The following is a 19,623-nucleotide window of genomic DNA, read 5'->3' on the forward strand; positions in this document are numbered from 1 at the left end:
CTTGTTTTGGGATCAAAATGTATTCTAGTTCTTTGAGAATCATCATTATAATGTTGATAAAAAAGTAGGTTTTGATTATAAGGAATTTGATTAGGTGCACACAATAAACATTAAGAGGAAATAAACAATAAAGTACTTTATAAGAAAATAACAAAATAAATAAATAATGTAAATATACAATAGTAAAAGTAGAATTAAACTATGAAAAAAGATACTATGCAAAATACAACAACAGGACAAATATGTATGATATGCACATTAAATAAGAGTGGTTCAAAGATTGATCCCTGAGGAACTCCACACATTTTGGTCTGATTTGAACTACAAGGTGAATCTCTTCTATCTCTAAAACTATAATTAACTAGTCAACTAAATAATCAAGTTACATTTTACATCCATATGTGCACAGACATATTATATGTGGCCACAGCAACAGGCAATGCTTCAAATAGGGATCACACTGCATAAATTTTAAAAATGCTTCACACACATATGCAGCAAAAATCTATACAATCAACATAGTTTCAAGGTGATTACCCAAGATTAGTGTCACCAATTCAGTATTTGACCAAATGTCTCTCCTACTGTTCCTGAGTTATGCCTCTGAATAATGGCCAGAAAAGTGAAGAATGTTATGATATTAAAGTGCCCATTGACCTTTCATCACTTTCACATCTCAAGATGTCACATATTGCGGCTTTGCAGTGAACCTCCACGTCTACATATAACACTCTAGGTACCCTTCTGTGTCTGCTGTTGACGTTAAATGATGCCGTTACTGTGATTTTTAATACGAGTATGAACTATTCCTCACCACCATGGTGTGTATTCAGTAATAAACACAAAGAGTACTTTTCTGATCTCCTTAAGGGGAAAAGGGGACACATACAAGCAGCGCAGGAGCAATGCTGACTCATAGTCTTGACTCTGCATGTGGTTATTTTAGACAACAAAAGTACATTACAACCAATGCAGGGACATCAACAAACGCACATGCTGGAAAAGATGGTTAGGATTGAGAAAAAGATGCACATGGTAAGGCGTAGAAAAAAAAACATCACGGGAAACAAACACTGGACTCCTGCATGAAAGTCTGGCGTTTGTTGGACCCATCCACAGCCCCTCCTGCCTGCCCTACAGGGACTATTGTGCTCATTATATTGCATCGTTACTTGCAGCATTTCAACCTGATGCCATCTAGCTGCATATTATGTGAACACGACGGGTTCCATCCAGCCGTGTTCTCAACTGACCACACCTGTTCACATATCATGCTGTTGTGGCATCCAGCCACCTGGTGGCGTATTATAACACTGCATATGGTTCTGTTGGGCCACATTCTCAACTAACGCAATCCAGCGGCATATCATACGGACGCAAAAGGTGGCTTTCGGTGTTGGGATCTTACACAAAAAGCACTGCAAAAGTGGCTGTATTTAACGACTTAGGAGTGAAAACAGGCTGGCACTACACAAACTGATCAAGTTTTTTGCTTTTGTTATTTCCCTGGTTTGGTCTGTTAGTGTGGAAAAATAAATAGTTGTCTTTGGCTCTTGGACTCATCACAAGTCACATTGCAGCAGAAAGTGGGAATATGAGAGTGTTGCTGACAGCCGTTGCTACACAGACCAACAAGCTTATGCCTCTGAATGAGAGGCTGGAAAAGGCACAGAGCTGCAGACTAGTGAGCTGACTCTCAGTGGAATCAAAGTGACAAGCAGCCCTTTGACACTAAATGTTAACATTGAAAATGATTTCTGAGTTTTTAGGGAGACTCATTTGAACACTTTCACCAGCTTGCTGCTGGTCACAATTCCAGCGGTGAGGATCACAATCATGATTAGCAGTGCCAGGCCACGCCGTAAAACCAGCTGCTTTAATGACAGAGGGTCTCCCACTGTAGTGGTTGTGAACTGTAGAGGACTCTGGCCTGAATCATGCACTTCCAGGTCTGCGTCATCCTCCTCAGCACTCACAGATCTGGAAAGAGTCGTACTGACTTGTGCCTGGTTTTGACTGGAGTCTAAGAAGGAATGTATAGTATTAACATAAAAACTGTTAAATAAGCGAATGACTAAAAGCAGGGATGTATCATTTAATGACAGTAAGAGCATGAGGACGGTGCCTTTACTCACCAGTGCCTTCCAACTCAACCATCTCCTTTTCTTTTCTGATCTCCACTCCTGCTCTCACAAGAGCCTAATCAGAGACATTGAGAATAGATGCTGACATGCATTTTAACGTCAAACACATCTTAACTCTGTAACACTCACACTAAGTAATACCTTGGCAAAACATTATACAACATTATAAACCACAGAATATGCTGAAAAAAAGTATCACTTTTTTAAAAATCCAAGCACAATGCATGTAAAAAGAGCAAAAGTCAATGTGATATTATAGAAATCTTAAAAAAAAGTGACTTCATACAATAAAAAAATAAAAATCAACAAAATCAAATAGATACAAATGAAAATAAATCTAGTAAAATAAAAAATTATATAAAATGCATGGTGAAAAACAAATTGTCAGTGTTATTTAACTTCATAAAATAAATAAATAAACAAACAAAATACATATAAAAATAAGCAAATAAAATAAATAAATGCAAAGAAATACAAATAATAATGAATCTGGAAAGAAAATCTGTTTAACAAATATGGTAAAAAATAGTCAATATAATATTACAAAAAATAGAATTGTATAGAATTAGAGTATAATCAAAATACTAAATTTGGTTTTGCCGAGTTTACGATGAAGCAATTTGATGCAAAAAAAAAAAGAAAAAAATGTAAACCATGCGGTTACAATGGCTGTTAAAGGGTTAAAACAACATTAAAAAATTACATAAAAACACTCTGACTAAATCTGATTAAGGTACCCACCTCTTCAGCAGCATTTTTCCAATCAAGTTTGCACAAGAATGTGATAAAAACAATCGCCTGCAGGGACACGCCAATGGTGAGTCCTGTCCATAGTCCTATATAAAAAAGAGGATGTGCTGTAATGGCTTTTCTGTCAGCTGAAAAGCAGAAGGCAATGAATATTTGTAGTCTGGTCTTACCTACAATTCCCATATTTGCTGCAAACATCAGGGACACACCTATAGGGAAGCCGATGAAATAGAACCCCACCAGGTTACAAAGAGCACCAACCAGTTGTTTCCCTGCTCCCCTGAGAACGCCTGCAGCCACACCCTGTCCACATCAAATACAGACTTTCTCAAATAGCATTTTTTATGTGTCAGTATGTCTAAAATACTTTATGGCAGAGATACTCAACATGCTTTGCCCAAGGGCCACTTTTCTAAAATTATATGAGGCCGGGGGCCAGTTCATGAACCAACATTAGGCGGGTTTCCTTTACAGTTTTTTGCAAAACTTAAGCGATATTTTCGAAATATTGATAAAACACAAATTCAAGATGACTGCATTTCCAGCGAATTCTCCTCTGGTGATAACATTCCAAGAAGCATGGAGATGGAGTTCAAACATTAGCAGCTTAATGCTCCCGTGTATGCGGGAAATGCCATGTATGTATGAGGGATTTCTTGGAGGTGATAGTCCACGATGTCACAGATTGCAGATTCAAAACTTCCACTCAGCTTCTGAAGAGTTATGCAATGCAATAACATCTCTTGTAACGAGTCTTTGTTGTATATCATGTGACCTATAAAAATGAAAAAAAGTGTTTCCATTGCAGTTCTGCAAAATATTTTTTTTCAAATCGCCTGAAATACCACCTCATGCTAGCATAAAAACTTTTGTGCAGTAAATGGGAGTTTTTTCGATATTGATGTCTTTCCATTCGGCACATTTTATATTCGCAATTTCAATTTGCGTAATTTGAGGGTTAATGGAAACCCACCTCATTACAATATTTATCACTACATATAACACATACATTTGCTCTTATCAACCTTCTGCTGTTTGCTGTCCTCACTCATCTTTGTGATCCAGTCACAGCAGCCCTGCGCAAGTCAGGTGTACACATGGCTGTTTCATAGATTTGAGGACATTTGGGTTCAGCCTGGACCTCCATCAGGGGGCCCCCTGGCACTGTTCCTCAATTTTTATGCTTTTTAAAAAAAATTTGCTCTGGAAACTTATTAACATCCAGAGCACAAAAGAAGTGTGAATCAATTTGTTTTCATTATGAATTAGAAAATGGTCGGCAGGCCACCCGATATTCTGTGGCAGGCCAGATTTGAGCCATAAGCTGAGTATCACTGCTTTATAGAATACATGTATTAAAGAATTAGTTGTGCATTGTATCTCACCGCAGTGGCATCGCAAACATGCATTAAACCGAATATGAGCATGACATCAGCAACTCTCCGAATGATGTCTCTACAAAAAAGCAAACAAACATTCTTGTTAGATACACAGATATTTACAGACACTCATACCTGAATGTGAAAGTCAAAGACAAGGGAGGGTTTTTTTGTTATATAGTGAAGGAATTCCATTAAAAATCATCCCTATCATCAATCAATAAAATTAAGACAAAAGCTGAAACTTAGACATTGTCATCCCACATTGAAACCTTTTTTTAACCCATTGAAACCTGGAAGGTCATTGGTTTTCTTTTGCTGTATTCATCCTCCATTCATCAGCATTGAAACCTTTGAAACATTTAATTTCTTTCAATCAGCAACTTGGCATGAAATGTCACGCCAATTGGAAATTAAAAAAAATAGTAAAAGGTGACAAGAAAATCATTGGAAAATAAGCTTAAAAAAGAGAGAGAGGAAATTGATAGAATATTACAGAATAACTAGGGAAAAATACAAAGAAAACTTTATTTATAACTATAATAATTGAATTAAAATTAGGTTACTAAAATATATATTTATTGTTTTTTAAATCAACCTCAGTAATTTTTTGCTAACTTTTGGTTAATTTCTTGTGAAGCTGCTGATTTCTTCCAGTGTTTTTAAAAGAAATCACGCTAATTTGCTTATGTTACAAAGGGTTCATTGTGTAACTTATTTTTCAGTCAAGTAATAGAAATACACAATTATTAGGCAGACTCTGGAGACATGGAATGAGCAGAGTTCTTTAGTGTTTATTTCAGCATCACCATTAACGAAATGAAAGACTTGCTGAATACCGTATAACTGAGCCTCATTTAAAAATCATAGTTTGGCACTTGTGAGTCAGCATGATGATGCAAGACGATGAACATACAGTAGTTGAGCAGTCTGGATAGCATGATGACACCAAGCCTGCTATGGCACACAGACTGCTACTAAAGATCCCCTAAATACATATTAGTTTCTGTCAGTGCTGGACGGTGAAATTTATCTTGTCAAAGAGTATACTCACTGCTCTGATGTGAAAATGTATCCAATGACATATCTGGCACTGCTGAGACTGGCTCCAACAAAGCATGCAATGATGACTGTTAGAACAGAGACACAGAAACAGCATGTGTTATTTAATATGTTGAACAAAGAACAATGGAAGACTGTAAGACAAGAAATTTCAAGAGAGAAAAGATGATCAAAAAAAAGGGGGGGGGGCTGTGTTTTTCACTTACTGTATTTCTATGTTTTACATTGTATGGGGTTTTTATTTTTAGTTGATGTGACACCTGGTCAAATGAATGACATATATTCTTCATGCAAAGTGGTAGCCCATACATCACTACCACAAATACTACTACCACTTGCTCAGGTGAAATACCTGTACATATTTATTTAACCCTTAGGAACTGTTTGGTGATTTTGATACCAATTCCATTCTTCATTTCTGGAAAATTGTGGCTGTGTTCATGCATATGACATTCATTTTGGAAAGATTGTGTATCTTTGTTTAATCTTGGAATTTCCAGCTCAGCTCCTACAATAAGTCTAAAATACACTGTGGAAACTAAATTGTTACATTCAAACTGTTAAGTGCAAAAAAGACGCTACTGAAACCCATTCAAACTGAACCCATGGTCATCAAAGCATAAAAACATGCATTGTATTATTTCTGGGTGTCATTCTGGGCTTTTGCCCTAGAATTTGTCATTTTTACTTTTTTCTAAATGACATTGTCATTTTGACCATATTCAGCATATGGAGAAAATACATGCTATTTTCACTAGGTGCAGTGTCACAATCAATGTTGCTGCTAATCATTGACATATTCCAGGCTGTGATCATAAAAAAAAAATCTACTTTGCATGTAGTATTTGTGTGTGTGTGTGTGTGTGTTTATCATCTAAAAAAAGTAGTGGCATCGTAACAAAAACCTGGCATTTAAAGGCTTAAATTTCTGAAAATTAATAAATATTTGACATTTGTGATGCTGGTTTAAAAAAATAAACTAAATGAAAGTATAAAATCATATAATTGTATGATATTTTTAGAGCCTAAGTTTAAAGGGCACATTTTGTGTGCAGAGCAGTATGAGTGTATTTGGCACTGCATAATTTTGCAACATTTTTTTAAAAATGTATAAAAATGAATGTTGATGCTAACCATTGACATATGCCAGGCTGTGATCATAATAACAACTACTTGGCATGTATTATATTAACAATAATTCATTTTTTGTGTTTTTTTCACATGTTTGTATATGTATATGTATAATATTTTTTAGAGCTTGATTTTGAAAAGCACATTTTGAGCACATAGCAATACAAGTGTGTGTAATATTAAAGCGGGCCCTATGTGTTTATGACTTTATGTGGTTATAATGCAAGCAACATGTACAGTGTGGATTGGGTCTTACATGCACAAATGATGGGGACTTTGCAAGAAAGCTTAGCCTGCTCTGTGTTTCCTGCTCCCAGAGCATTCCCAACTCGTACACTGGCAGCCACGGAAAATCCTAGTGGGAACTGTGAAAGAAAATTACACAATGACAGGGATTATTAATGTGTAAATACACTATTTTAGATTATAATAGTATTTGAAACAAATACAACCTTGATTCCAAATATCCTGGGACACTGTGCAAAAAAACCAAAAAAACAAAAAACAGAATGCAATAATTTCTAAGTCTGTTTTGACTTATATTCAACTGAATAAAATAAAAAGATAAGGTATTTGATGTTCAAACCGATAAACTTTTTTTTTTTTTGTAAATTATATAAACTTGTTGAATTTGATGTCTGTAACATGTTCCAAAAAAGTTGGGACAGGGGGAACAAACGACTGGGAAATTTGGGAAATACTCAAAAAACACCTGGAACATTGCACAGGTTAACATATTAACTGGTAGAAGATTAACGGATCATGGCTGGGTATGAAATGGGCATACTTAAAAGGCTCCGTTGTTTACAAGCAAGGATTGCCAGTTTGTGAAAAACTGCGTGGGCAAGCAGTCCAACAGTTTAAGAACAACATGCAATTACAAAAGATTTGGGGATTCAACCATCTACAGTCTGTAATATCATCAAATGATTCAGAGAATCTGGAGATATCTCTGCAGGTAAGGGGCAAGGCTAAAAACCAACATTAAATGCCCGTGGCTTTCGATCCATCAGGTGACACTGCCTTAAAAACCAACATGATTGTTTGAAGAATATTACACCATGGGCTAAGAACACTTCAGAAAAACACTGTCAGTAAACACAGTTCATCGCTGCATCTACAAATACTGGTACAGACTCCGTCATGTATAGCGAAAGCCAGATATCACAAAACATCCAGAAACAACGCTGACTTCTCTGGACCCGAGTTCATCTGAGACGGACTGACACAAAGTGGAAAAATGTGCTGTGGTCTGACGAGTCCACATTTCAGATTGTTTTTGGACATCATGGACATCATGTCCTCTGAACTAGAGGAAAAGGACCATCCAGATTGTTACCAGCTCAAAGTTCAAAGCATCTGTGACGGTATGGGGGTGTGTTAGTGCCCATGGCATTAGAGGTAACTTGCATATCTATGAATATAGTATGAATGCTGAAAGGTACATACAGGTTTTGGGGCAACATATGCTGCCATTCAGACAATGCCTTTTTCGGGGACGTCCCTGTTTGTTTCAGCAAGACAATGAGACATATTCTACACGTGTTACAACAGCGTGGCTTCGTAGTAAAAGAGTGCAGCTACTAGACTGGCCTGCCTGCAGTCCAGTCCTGTCTCTAATTAGAAATGTGTGGCGCATTAAGAAATGCTAAATACGACAACAGAGTACAGACTGCAGGACAACTGAAGTCATATACTCAGCAAGAGTGGGAAAGAATTTCAGTTTTAAAATTTTAACAATTCTCAAACAGCTCCCTAACACTGTGTGTTGAAAGAGTGTTGAAAGGAAGATCTAACACAGTGGTAACTATATTCTGAACATTAATTATCCTATCTGCACTGTATCCAAATAACTATAGGTCAAAAAGGATTTAGAAATCATTGCAATCTGATTCCATTTATGTTTCACAAAGTGTCCCAACTTTTTTGGAATTTGGGTTGTTCTTGCCTTAAAGGAATATACTGGTTATTTTTTTTATTTGCTTTCTTGCAGAGACTTGATTAAATGAATGACACTACTCATGTCTCATGTCTGTACCATTAGCGAATTTGTGTTTCCTAGGATAGCGAGGGCATGGCCAGCCCTCCTCTGCATCTGACTGTCACACCCTGACATTCTTACTCTGACCCTAAGGCAACAAGTATCAGCAAAAACGGAAGGGCGAGTCAAGCCTTCACCGTATTAGGAAAAACAATTAGTATATTGCTTTTTTTGTCCAAAGGTAACACAATCCATCTACTAGTGATTAACACTGTAGTGCTGCCAAAAATGACAAACTATTCCTTTTTGTCCATGCTATTGTTATTCATATGTTGTAAAGAAGGTGAGGCTCAGTTGAAAAAGAGTCAATGTAAGATATTTCTGTGCACCAATCACAATCAAAATTTGATGATGCTGCTTGTGTGCTTTTGAACCAAAAATTTTAAACTTCCACTTACTACACAAAACAAAACACAATACTCAATACATCTAGAAAGAAAATATTTTTTTGTTTTTTTTTGTTTTTTATTGACGGCTACACATCCCAAATCACCATTTCATGGGAGTAACCACCAATACACTCTGAGTATCTCTAACTACAAGGCTTGAAAAACCAATGAGGAGTTACCATGTAAGCTGTAATGCACAGCTGGTATGCTATGGACTGAGCTCCCAGCTCAACCTCGCTGATCACACCGGCTAGCAATCCTCCGACTTCAAATATCCACCATGATAGACAAATCATGAGCATACTGGGAATGGCCAGTTTGACGAAGGGTCCCCACTCCTGCAGACAGTCCAGTGACCAGCCTGTGGGTCAATGATGTGGAGTTACAGACTGCAAATTAATTAAAAACCAAACACTTGAATGCTCATAAAACATGCTCAATTACAACACTATAAAATACAGAAGTGCTAAATAGGGATAACAACGTTTTAAATACTGTTAAACATTTTCACCATCAAAATCATGTTACAGTCATTGCAAAATGGAGAAAAGAACTGACCTCCCCATGTGGCCTTATGCAGACCCCTCCACCAGATGTAAGTGAATAAGAACACAGCCAGCAAATACTGTGAGATTGCATTAGCTGCAGCAGATCCACTTCAGCAGGATCATGGAGAACCAGCAGGTTCAAGAGACAGAGTAGTGAAGGAGAACAAGGAGAAATGACTCATTTCCTGATAAATACCCACAGGTTGACTGTTACAGTAATCTGTGCTTCATATAGTTTCTTTTCAGATTGTTATTGACACTGTGCCTCAATAATATAAGCCTAAACTAACTGACACAATAAAGAAACCCTTTTACAATGTAAAAGTTCTCACTAACAGAAGATAGTAACAAATTTGCAATCGAAATTTGAGAGATTGCATGAAAAATTCTTAGATCTTCAACTTAAACTTGTAAAAAATCAAGCAGAAAACGCAGCGGTTCAAGTTATTATGATGAATTGGAGTGCTGGGTCAGATGGACAGTCAGGTAGAGGTTAAAGACTAAAATGATACCTTGTTGATATTCACTACAGCTGCAATTGACATAAGCAGGAATATTGATATTGACAATGCTAAAGACTGAGTATTATAGTACATTAATAATTCATTCCATGTTATTAGGATTTTTTTAAACTCACGCGACTCCCAGCTCCAGAGGATAAAGGAAGACGTAGTTGATGATTACATTGAGGACATTTCCAATCACTCCGGTTATGACCTGAGGCCACATTATTCCCTGTAACCCACAGCACAGTTTAATGTTGATAACATCAAGTGTTCTTCAGCCATGGTTATATTTCACATCAATGCCTTGTATCAGGACACTGCACCTGATTTTGAAGATACCTTCCTTCTAACTGGTACATAAAAGTTGCCTGCAGAAAGAGACACACACAAGATTTCAACAGTGTTAATTTGGGATAGCTTGATTTTAGCTTGAGCATAATGATTAGGCTTGGGTGGAATCATGGTGTTTCGGTATGCCAGGGTATTTAGGAATCCTATGTCTTTGAATATATCATATATACAGGCCCTTTTCTTTCTAAACTAATTGTATGTCGTGCACAGCACGCACCACCAGAGCTCAGTCTCTGCTCTCTGCTGATGAAACAGGCAGCTGAGTCAAAAGACACTGTGATACCTAGTGGTGGACGGAGAAGTTACAGAACTGTAAACATCTGGCGGCCAGCAGGCAGAGAGAGACCATGGGTAATAACAGTGTGTTTTTTACATGAATTGAATGAAGTTTGTTTTATGATGAATACATCTTGAGAACATCTTGTCTTAACATAATGTAGGCTTATACTGTGTATTGTGCATAGCACTGCGCACTTACAACATCATATGCCGTATACCCCGGTAAAATTTCAGGAAGGTATGAAGGTAAACAACATTACATACTGCCCAAGCCTGATAATGATTATATAACAAATAGACACACACATTTGCAACATGTTGAACAAAGGATTGGGTTATATAATAATATACTGTATAAGGTGAGAGGATAAAGATTTGTGATTCGTCAATATACAGGATTGACCAAACACAGACATTTTGTTTTTTATGTACAATTGGTTTCTCATTTGAGTTTCTTCAAAATCAATAATATGATAGTATTGCAATATAAAATAAGATAAAAGATTTAAACTGAAAAGACCTTGACACAAAGGGTTGGGAAGGAAAACAAAGTTCACCAAACTCACCGGCAAAGCAGGCATGAAGATCTTCACATACAGCTGGGAGAGACTTCAAGCAGAAAGACAGTGTGTATGTCAAAAATATGTAGAACTGAATGATAACACTAAATATGGTTTTATACATATGAAGCTACCAGTAGAGGCAGAGATATCAGCATGAGCACAGGTCACTGTACATGTAGGCTAACAAGTCATAAAGTGATTCAGAGCCGATCAAACTGTCAGCATTGCAATCACAAACTCCATTCTCTGCTCCACTGCAGACAAAAAAAACTCACCCTGGGGACTGACCTGGCAACCTCTGGGCTCCATCTCATAAAAAGCTAAACACAGTTAGAGACTAACTGGTGAACATAAGTCCCATTTCCACCAAGCAGGTCGGTTCAGTTCAGTTCTGTAAACATTTTTTCCGTTTCCATTACAAAAAGTTGTGGACGGTACCAAATGAACCAATCCTAACCATCCTCATTATTTGTCACCCTCAACAGAGTTTAATACATGACTATTCTGGCACAGACATCTACTCGCAGGTGAGATTTAGTCACATGTGGCACATGGCGGGTGTTAATTTCAGACCCCGCTGACAGTATTTACTGTGATTTCAAAGCACAATAATCACTCAGGATTATCATGAAAATCAAAAATGTGAATGACAATATTAACTGTCTGGGAATTTCACCACAATTGTCGTGATAACCGGTAACTGTTACATCCCTACCCCTCTGCTTGGGTTACCTAGCACACAGATCAGGAACTAAAAGGTGGAGCTAGAAACACTGCAGTGCATTTATTGGTCAGTAGAGAATCAACACTCTGCTCAGGGCTGAGCTGTGGCTGCTTTCACCACTGTTCATACCGTGACAAGTTTTTCTGCATTAATAAACTTTCATTATAAAATAAAAGGATGTTTCAGCCTCTAGCAGTAGCTGGAGACTACGAAAAAAGCATTTCATCCACTAGGCCAACTGCCAGAAACTTTTAAGGCCATTGCCCTGTAATCTTACTCAATGATAAGCTGAAGATCAGCACACCTTAAATTTCAATACAACAACTTTGACCACTCCATCTGTTTTTGTTGTCTCTCTTGAATGACATATACTTTAAGTAATGAACAGATCTTTCACCGCTTAGAAAATGTATATTATTGCAACCAGATTATGTGATCTGCATATATTCCGATTCTAACTTGGAGAAAAAAAATTAGGCTGAGCGTTGTTCCTGGGCGCTTTGGCATCTCTAAACCCCAGCTCGATAGACAAACCCGCTATTTTTAAATATCCCATAGAGATAGACTCTCACTCCAGCCTGCTCTTGTTTGTTCTTAAAATGTCAGCATGCAGCCCTGGTCTGAATATGATAAACAAGGTGCACACTTCAATCTGTATCAAGGGGGGGAAATCAAATGCTGGACAGAGCAGTAAGTGACAACAACCCAGCCAAAATTTAAGAGTACTGTCTGTGGGGAAAACGATAAACTGATCTAGGGTCTAGGTACATGTTTATAGGGGCTACTTTTGGTTCCAAAGGTACTATACCAAAAGCTTCTGGTGGAAACACAGCTATAGTGACGCGTTAAGCAGCTTAAGTCAGATATTTTTCTCTGGAGTTGGTGAAGATTAGTGATGCAGGATATTGGATTTTTTTTTGCCCATAGCAGATGTGCCAATATAAACAGCCCATTTGGCCACTAACCGATATCGATTTTTTTTTTTCCCTACCTCATTTTAATGATCATCAAGTCTCTTCTGTAGTGGAATTAACATCATATTATGCCAACTCTTATCTTATCATGATGGCCCACCAGCAGATGGAGACACAAAATACAATGCTTTTGAAATGTATGTAATATTCATCCATTGTGCAATAATAAGAAAAATACTTACTGAGGGTTGTTGTTTTGTACATGTTCACTTTATCAATAAAAAAAACATTTGTGATATCGGCAAAAATCTGCATGTTGGCTGATTACAATGTTGCATTTTAAGGCCAATATCTGCTGAAACCCATGACATGCATCCCAGTGAGGATCAAACCAGAACTAAAAGGAGAGTGACATGAGTTGTATAGGAAACCCAACCCGTTTTACTGGGCCTTGTTTCAAAGAGCAGATTTAATAAAACTCTGAGCCTAACCCTGAACTCTGTGTTGATGAACCCTGAGACGGAAAACTCTGGGTTTTAATTTCCCAAACTGGCTGTCAGTCTGGATAAGACCACATGTACAGTAGTCAAGTCAAGTCAATTTTATTTATAAAGCCCATTATCTAAAATCACAATTTGCCTCAGAGGGCTTTATAGCATACAACATCCCTCTGTCCTTAGACCCTCATATCGACTTAGGAAAAACTCCCCAAAGTGGGGGGAAAAAATCACAGAAACCTCAGGCAGAGCGACTGAGGGATCCCACTCTCAGGACAGACGAACGTGCAATAGATTCAATAAAAACAATTAAGTTACAATAGATGACAAAATGAAAAATATAGCAAAGAGAAAGACAGCAAGGATTTTTTAAATTAAAAATTGACTAACCTGGCAACCTCTGGACTCTGTTTGGCAGCAAGTAAGAGATTTTCAGTGTTGATGAGAACAGCCCAGCAGGGGAAACAGGCCAGCAGCAGAATCAGAACCCCCCTCTGGAGAATCACTCCCACACGCTTCAAGTTTCCGCTCCCATACGTCTGCATGAAACAGGCAGATAAATAAGTGGAGTGAACAACACGGATCATGCTACCAAGCAAAGGCATGAACAGGCCAAGAAAACAAACTTGATACAGAAGCTCAATGTGCAGCAACCTCTGGAGAGGACACTACCTGAGATATGAGAGTATCACAAGTGGACGACAAACCAGTGCCAATGGAAACACCAGTTACATTAACCACCTGCAATTGACAAAAACATTATTAATCAATAAAATTTCAGAGGGCAACAACAGTAAACAGGTGTTGATGAGCTCAGAGGCATGTCTCCTCACAACAGCTGCCAAAGATACTCCTGCTAGTTGAGTTTTCCCCAGGTGACCACAGAACACCATGCTGATGATACTGATCATGAACACCATCAGCTGGGAAAGGACCTGGAAAGCAAAAACAAACACAATATCCTTCCTCATTTTCTTGTTCATAGAAATCTCAGTGTACATATAAAAAAATGTGTTTGTATTGAAAGAGTAGTTGAAACACAAGTTGTCACAGAAACTTCTAATCACACACTAAAACCTTGACCAGAGTGAACAGGTGTGCTGCAGGGCTGCAGGACTGCACAGCATATTTATCCCCTTGTCCTACATATTGTAACAATGTCCGGCATTTTGATTGGCAATGGCTCTCAATGTTTTTCTGCATACTTTTCGCTGTTTAATTACTTTGAGCGCTGAAGCTGAATTCATTGTGAGCTACTAACAATAGAGGGGTAGCACAAAAGAAACAAAAGAAGGAGATAAGCATGTATGTGTCCTGCTACTAGCAAAAGAGACGGTTCGTTATCCGCTACATTACCAGCAAAGTCACACGATCAGAAACAGGATAACAAGTATGCAGATGAAGTTACACGATGCTACTAAACTGTGTTGCTGTGGACTGACCAGGTTATCACATGGATGTATTAAGAAAGTATGGATACAGCCTTGGACGTGGGCCCCCGTTCATTCCTATCACAACTGCTCACTGGTGCATGAAACAAAAAAAAGCTCTTTTTCGGGTACAGAATACCCAGATAAACGGACCCATAAGGCTTGCACAGGACAGACCTACAGCTATCGAGTGTGGCCGAGCGGGTAACTTCTGCCGGTGGAGCAACTGACTTCTGGTTTAGCGCCTCGCTAGCTTAAATGGTACAAAAAATGTATTCCTGCTGCTCTTTTACACTTTCCAAATTTTATCGAACTGGACGGCTTAAATCTAGATTGTGAAATGAGTCATTTTTCGGGGGGGGTTTGATGCTCACAAAAAATGATCCACTGCTTTACACTTTAATCTCTTTACCAATGTAAGTTAATGGGGAAAAGTCTTTCTGGGCCAGTGGGCATCACGTGACAGACTCAAACAGTGTAATTCCACTTTTGGCCTCTATGTAAAATTTGCATCAGAGCCTGGCGCACTTCCTGGGGGCTTGGGGCATCATAGCGGAGTGCTTGTTACTCTTCTTCTTCTTGTGTGTGTTTGTGTGTGTTTGTTATGTGTCCTTTGCATATCTCAGGAACCATGCATCCCAAGCCCCCAGGAAGTGCACCATTGGTTGATGCAAAATTTAAATAGTGGCCGAAAGAGGAATTACACTGTTTGAGTCTGTCACGTGACGCACACTAGCCCAGAAAGACTTTTCCTCATTTGCTATATGGGGAAAGAGATGTTTGTAAATCAGTAAATAATTTTTTGTGAGCATCAAAACCCCCATAAACGTCTTCTGTCCCTGTCTGGATGTAAACTATCCTATTCGATAACATTTGTTAAGTCCAAAAGAGCCCCAAGATTAAATTTTTTAGACCGCCATTCAAACTAGCCGAAGCTTTATCCGGAAAAGGGTCACTCTGCCAGCAGGACTTAACCGCTCAGCCGCACTCGGTCGCTCTCGGCAGCATTCGGCAGCATTCGGCTGCCGTTAATCTCTACTACACATGCTCTATGGGCCAGTAGACCCGAATATTTTACACATTTCTAAACCCGGAAAAATATGCCATTGAGCAGCTTTAATATGAATGAACGAGGCTCCGCCCCCACTGCTGTATCCAGATTTATGATAGATCCATGGCTCATCCAAACTACCTCACATGTGGCAGGTGTATTTCTAGGGACCCAAGCGTGTATGTTGTCGAATTTGATGCAATTAAATAAAATAAAGTTAATAAAGTTGGAAAGAAAAACACGGATTTGAACTTCCTGGATCATAATTTAATAATTTAATTCCATCGGTCACAATAGTGGCCACAAAAAAATGTTTTCAGTTTGCTCTAAAAATGTTACTGAATTTTGTTTCAATGCATTTCCGGCAAATACTGAAATTATAGTCTCAAATGAATAATGTGCAATGTCACATGTTTGGTGTAAATTGTCACATGACCAGAGCAGTTCTCTTCCTGGTTGTATGTTAACATAAAGATAGGACAGAGATTTTTGGCACACATATTCTTTAAGGTGTCTAGTATTGATATGTGCATTTGCAATAACTCATCTTTGTTCAGTGTTGTTATAAAGTGAGTGAACATGTTGCCGTGAACATGGCAGCAACAATAGTAAGCGGTGGATAACACAATGCATCTACATTTACTTACAAATGTAGTTATTTACAAGCCTGGCTGTTTAACGTCATACTATGAACTTATGCAAGCAGATCATGACAGGAACTACATTATCAGTGATGATGACCTCCGACTCACCGCCCTTTTATCCCATCATCCACCCCGCTCCCCAACCCCTGTCCACTGTTGAGAATGAAAAGCAAAGGCCCTCTACCCGCCAGAGGGTCCAGTCAGAACAGCGAAACTCAACTTGCTTTGCCTGGGGGCCACTTTTGCAAAATGACAGGAGGCGTGGGGTCAGTCGCAGCAGCCCCATATTGGTTCCTAGGGTTTTAGGACTTTTCTTGGATTTTAGGACATTTCTCTGACTGTAAGACATTGGGGATGTTTTGGGGATTTTAGGAAATTACTATGATATGAGCACATTTCTTAGACTTTGGGACTTTTCAAGAATTTTAGGACATTTCTCTGAATTAAAGCACATTTCTAGGATTAGAGACATTCCTAGGATTTTAAGACATTTGTAGGTTTTTAGGACATTTCTTGAACTGAGGACCTTTCAAGGATTTCAAGACATTTCTCGAATTTGAGGTAATTTCAAGGATTTGGGGACATTTCTCAAAATTTATATGATTTCTAGGATTTTAGAACATTTCTCAAATTTTAGAACATTTCTCAAATTTTAGAACATTTCTAGGATTTTTAGATGCTCCTCAGATTTTAAGACATTTTTAGGATCTAAGGAACTTTCCAGGATTTAAGGACATCTCTAGAATGTCAGGAAATCTCTAGAATGTTAGGACATCTCAGGGATTTTATGACAGCTATTGAATGTTGGGACATTTCTACTATTTTAGGACATTAAAGGCTTGGCTAGGACCTTTGTCAGGGGGATCCTCCACTGGCACTTTTCGATGAAGAAGCTCAAATTTGATGCTGTTTTACGCACTCTGGCACCTTATGTATACTAGGGCTGCAACAATAAAAGCAATAAAATCGATTATAATCAATTATTAAATGTGCTGGAAAAGAATAAAATTATCGATTCGTTGTGTCGCGTGATTAGTGCGTCACTCACTGTGTGGCAGGATTGTTAATGTCACATGCAGATGGAGAAGCCTGTGTTTTGAAGAGGCATGGCTGAGGCAGAGAGGACGTTTTGTACGAAAACTTCAAAAGTTTGGGAGCACTTCACATTATGCAAAACAAGGAAGCGTGTTAGCTGCAACATATGTAAAAGTGACAGAGCCTGGCACAAGAGCACAAGGGTTATGATGTAGCATTTAAAACGAAAGCGAAAGTGAGGGAAACAAACAAATCACAGTTGTGCCATATCTGCAGAACAGTGTGGACTTAATCTGGCTGGTTGTCTTTTTCTGTGTTTTAGTTGTGTTTTGCTTTTTTATTATTTTATCTATTTGTTTTTTACTATCTTATAGCGAGGTGGTCTTACAGCAACTGAAATAAAGACTGCAGTGGAATTACTTGTATTTGCCGACTCTAAGAATGAAAAAGTAGCCTTTCAAAAAACACTCCCACGCAGTCAGAGACCATTGTTCAATAATTACAGCCCAGTACGATAGGAAGTCTTACCACCGGAGCAGCGAGTTTGAGGAGTTGTACCATCTCAATCCGGTATTCCGGCGGGATGAAGCCTCCGGTGCACTTTAGGTAGCCGTCACCGGTGTTCCGTGCAGGAGCTGCTGCAGGAGCTGCTGCAGGAGCGTCCATACCGAATCAGACGCGCTGTAAACGGGCTGATATCTGCAGCTGCTCCTCTGTGTTCAGCCTCGGATCCTCCACAGGTCTGTCACTTACATAGCCGGTAAACAATTGTAAAGGAGAGGGCACACGTTTTGGGGGGCAGACTGTGCAGAGCAGTTCTTCAGAATTGGCTCCCGCCTCAAACCGAAACGGAATGTGCCTGGTCACGGGTCTACATCATGGTCTGACGTGAGCATGTCATCAGGAAATGAAGACAGCAGAGATCATGCTGGAGGTAATGTTACAATAACGGTTTCTGCAGAATGTTTTTACAGGAGTGTTTGATCACCGGAAGGAGAAGGCAGCGGGTCATCTCCACATGTCCCGACCGTCACCGTGGATGTATTATAGGGAAATCTGGATACAGCCAGACCATAACTCTGCTCTTGTCTGGTGAGGTGACGTAACGCCGACGAGCAGCGGTAACATCACGAGACCAAGAAGAGACGCCTGCTGCTGCTCTCGTGACTCCTCAAAATCAGATCAAAATGAAAAACCAATTTTATATATATGGGCCTATAGGCTATCTCTCTCTCTCTCTCTCTCTCTCTCTCTCTCTCTCTATATATATATATATATATATATATATATATATATATATATATATACACTTTCATACAAGAAATGCTGCACAAAGTGCTTTAAAATTATAATATTTATAATTTTGTATTATTATCATTGCCTGCTTCACAGAATGAACACACAAAAAAGGCCAACCAGACAATTCAATATAAAAGAACATTTAAATACAGTTTCAAACAAACAAACGGGATTCAACAATTTTAATTTAAAAATGGTGGGGATTTGAGATCCTATTAATTGATATATCAACACAATTTATTTCTGCACCTTTTGGGCCTCTGACATCAGCAAAAAATCACAGCCTGTAGACACAGACTCCCAAAAAGATATTGATTAACCCAAATCTTTCAGTTTACCCTCTTTCTATGTGCGTCTATGTTATGTAACAATACTTATAAGATATCTATAATATGCAGTAGGAATGAATAATAGAAAAGAGGGTAGACTGCAAATTCAGGCCGGATTTGCTTTAACACTGAGTTCAGACCATGTTATTCGATTGGACAAAAGGGGGATTTATATAACAGATTAAGATGTATGCGTGCAGCTTTATATATCTGACAATGAATGTGAATACATACTTCTGTTTTTGTGTGTACACAGTTATAGTTGTGAATCTACACAGAGCTTTATGCATCTGGCCCCTGGTGAGCGTGGTCCTCCACAGCTCAGTGCAGACCTGGGACTGATCTGAGCCTACAGGTTTGGGGGAATATTTAGGATTTACACAAGACCCTCACACAAAGAATGTGCCATGTAAACACACACTATCTGTGTTTTCCATACTGACCATCTCTTAGATATCGATCATCTTGTAAAGCAAATCATCCACCAATCGTCATGCTTCCGTGAAGATGCTTTACGAGTGAAAGACCATCCAGTTATTTTTGCACCACCTTAAGCA

The 19,623-nt window shown here is 38.5% G+C and overlaps 1 protein-coding gene across 2 annotated transcripts; it reads right to left on the minus strand.

The window, feature by feature from the left end:
• Nucleotides 1-121: 121 nt before the first annotated feature.
• LOC121942571 (multidrug and toxin extrusion protein 1-like) lies at nucleotides 122-18,604 on the minus strand. Of its 2 annotated transcripts, none has more exons than XM_042485819.2 (16): nucleotides 17,967-18,597; nucleotides 14,112-14,213; nucleotides 13,951-14,019; nucleotides 13,669-13,817; nucleotides 11,147-11,189; nucleotides 10,274-10,318; nucleotides 10,082-10,179; nucleotides 9,455-9,552; nucleotides 9,076-9,257; nucleotides 6,723-6,831; nucleotides 5,328-5,403; nucleotides 4,280-4,349; nucleotides 3,065-3,197; nucleotides 2,886-2,980; nucleotides 2,136-2,199; nucleotides 122-2,023 (listed from the first exon to the last, which is right to left on the minus strand). In XM_042485819.2, exons 1-16 carry the CDS (start codon nucleotides 18,102-18,104, stop codon nucleotides 1,776-1,778), a joined length of 1,719 nt encoding a protein of 572 aa, XP_042341753.1. In that variant the 5' UTR covers nucleotides 18,105-18,597; the 3' UTR covers nucleotides 122-1,775. The 2 variants fall into 2 exon arrangements, 1 of the variants encoding a protein (XP_042341753.1); XR_006105813.2 differs by having other exon boundaries at nucleotides 1,938-2,023; nucleotides 3,069-3,197; nucleotides 17,967-18,604.
• Nucleotides 18,605-19,623: the final 1,019 nt, after the last annotated feature.

Source organism: Plectropomus leopardus, chromosome 3 (genome assembly GCF_026936395.1).
Source record: "Plectropomus leopardus strain MGB_pleo_1.0 chromosome 3, ASM2693639v1, whole genome shotgun sequence".
NCBI classification, from domain to species: domain Eukaryota; kingdom Metazoa; phylum Chordata; class Actinopteri; order Perciformes; family Serranidae; genus Plectropomus; species Plectropomus leopardus.

Excerpts from the sequence above, each read along its gene's own strand:
- LOC121942571 (XM_042485819.2), bottom strand. The coding sequence starts at position 18,104 with ATGGACGCTCCTGCAGCAGCTCCTGCAGCAGCTCCTGCACGGAACACC. Across the intron at positions 13,818-13,950 it reads GTGATACTCTCATATCTCAG|ACGTATGGGAGCGGAAACTT; the intron begins GTAGTGTCCTCT and ends TGTTTCATGCAG. Across the intron at positions 2,024-2,135 it reads GGTTGAGTTGGAAGGCACTG|ACTCCAGTCAAAACCAGGCA; the intron begins GTGAGTAAAGGC and ends ATTCCTTCTTAG.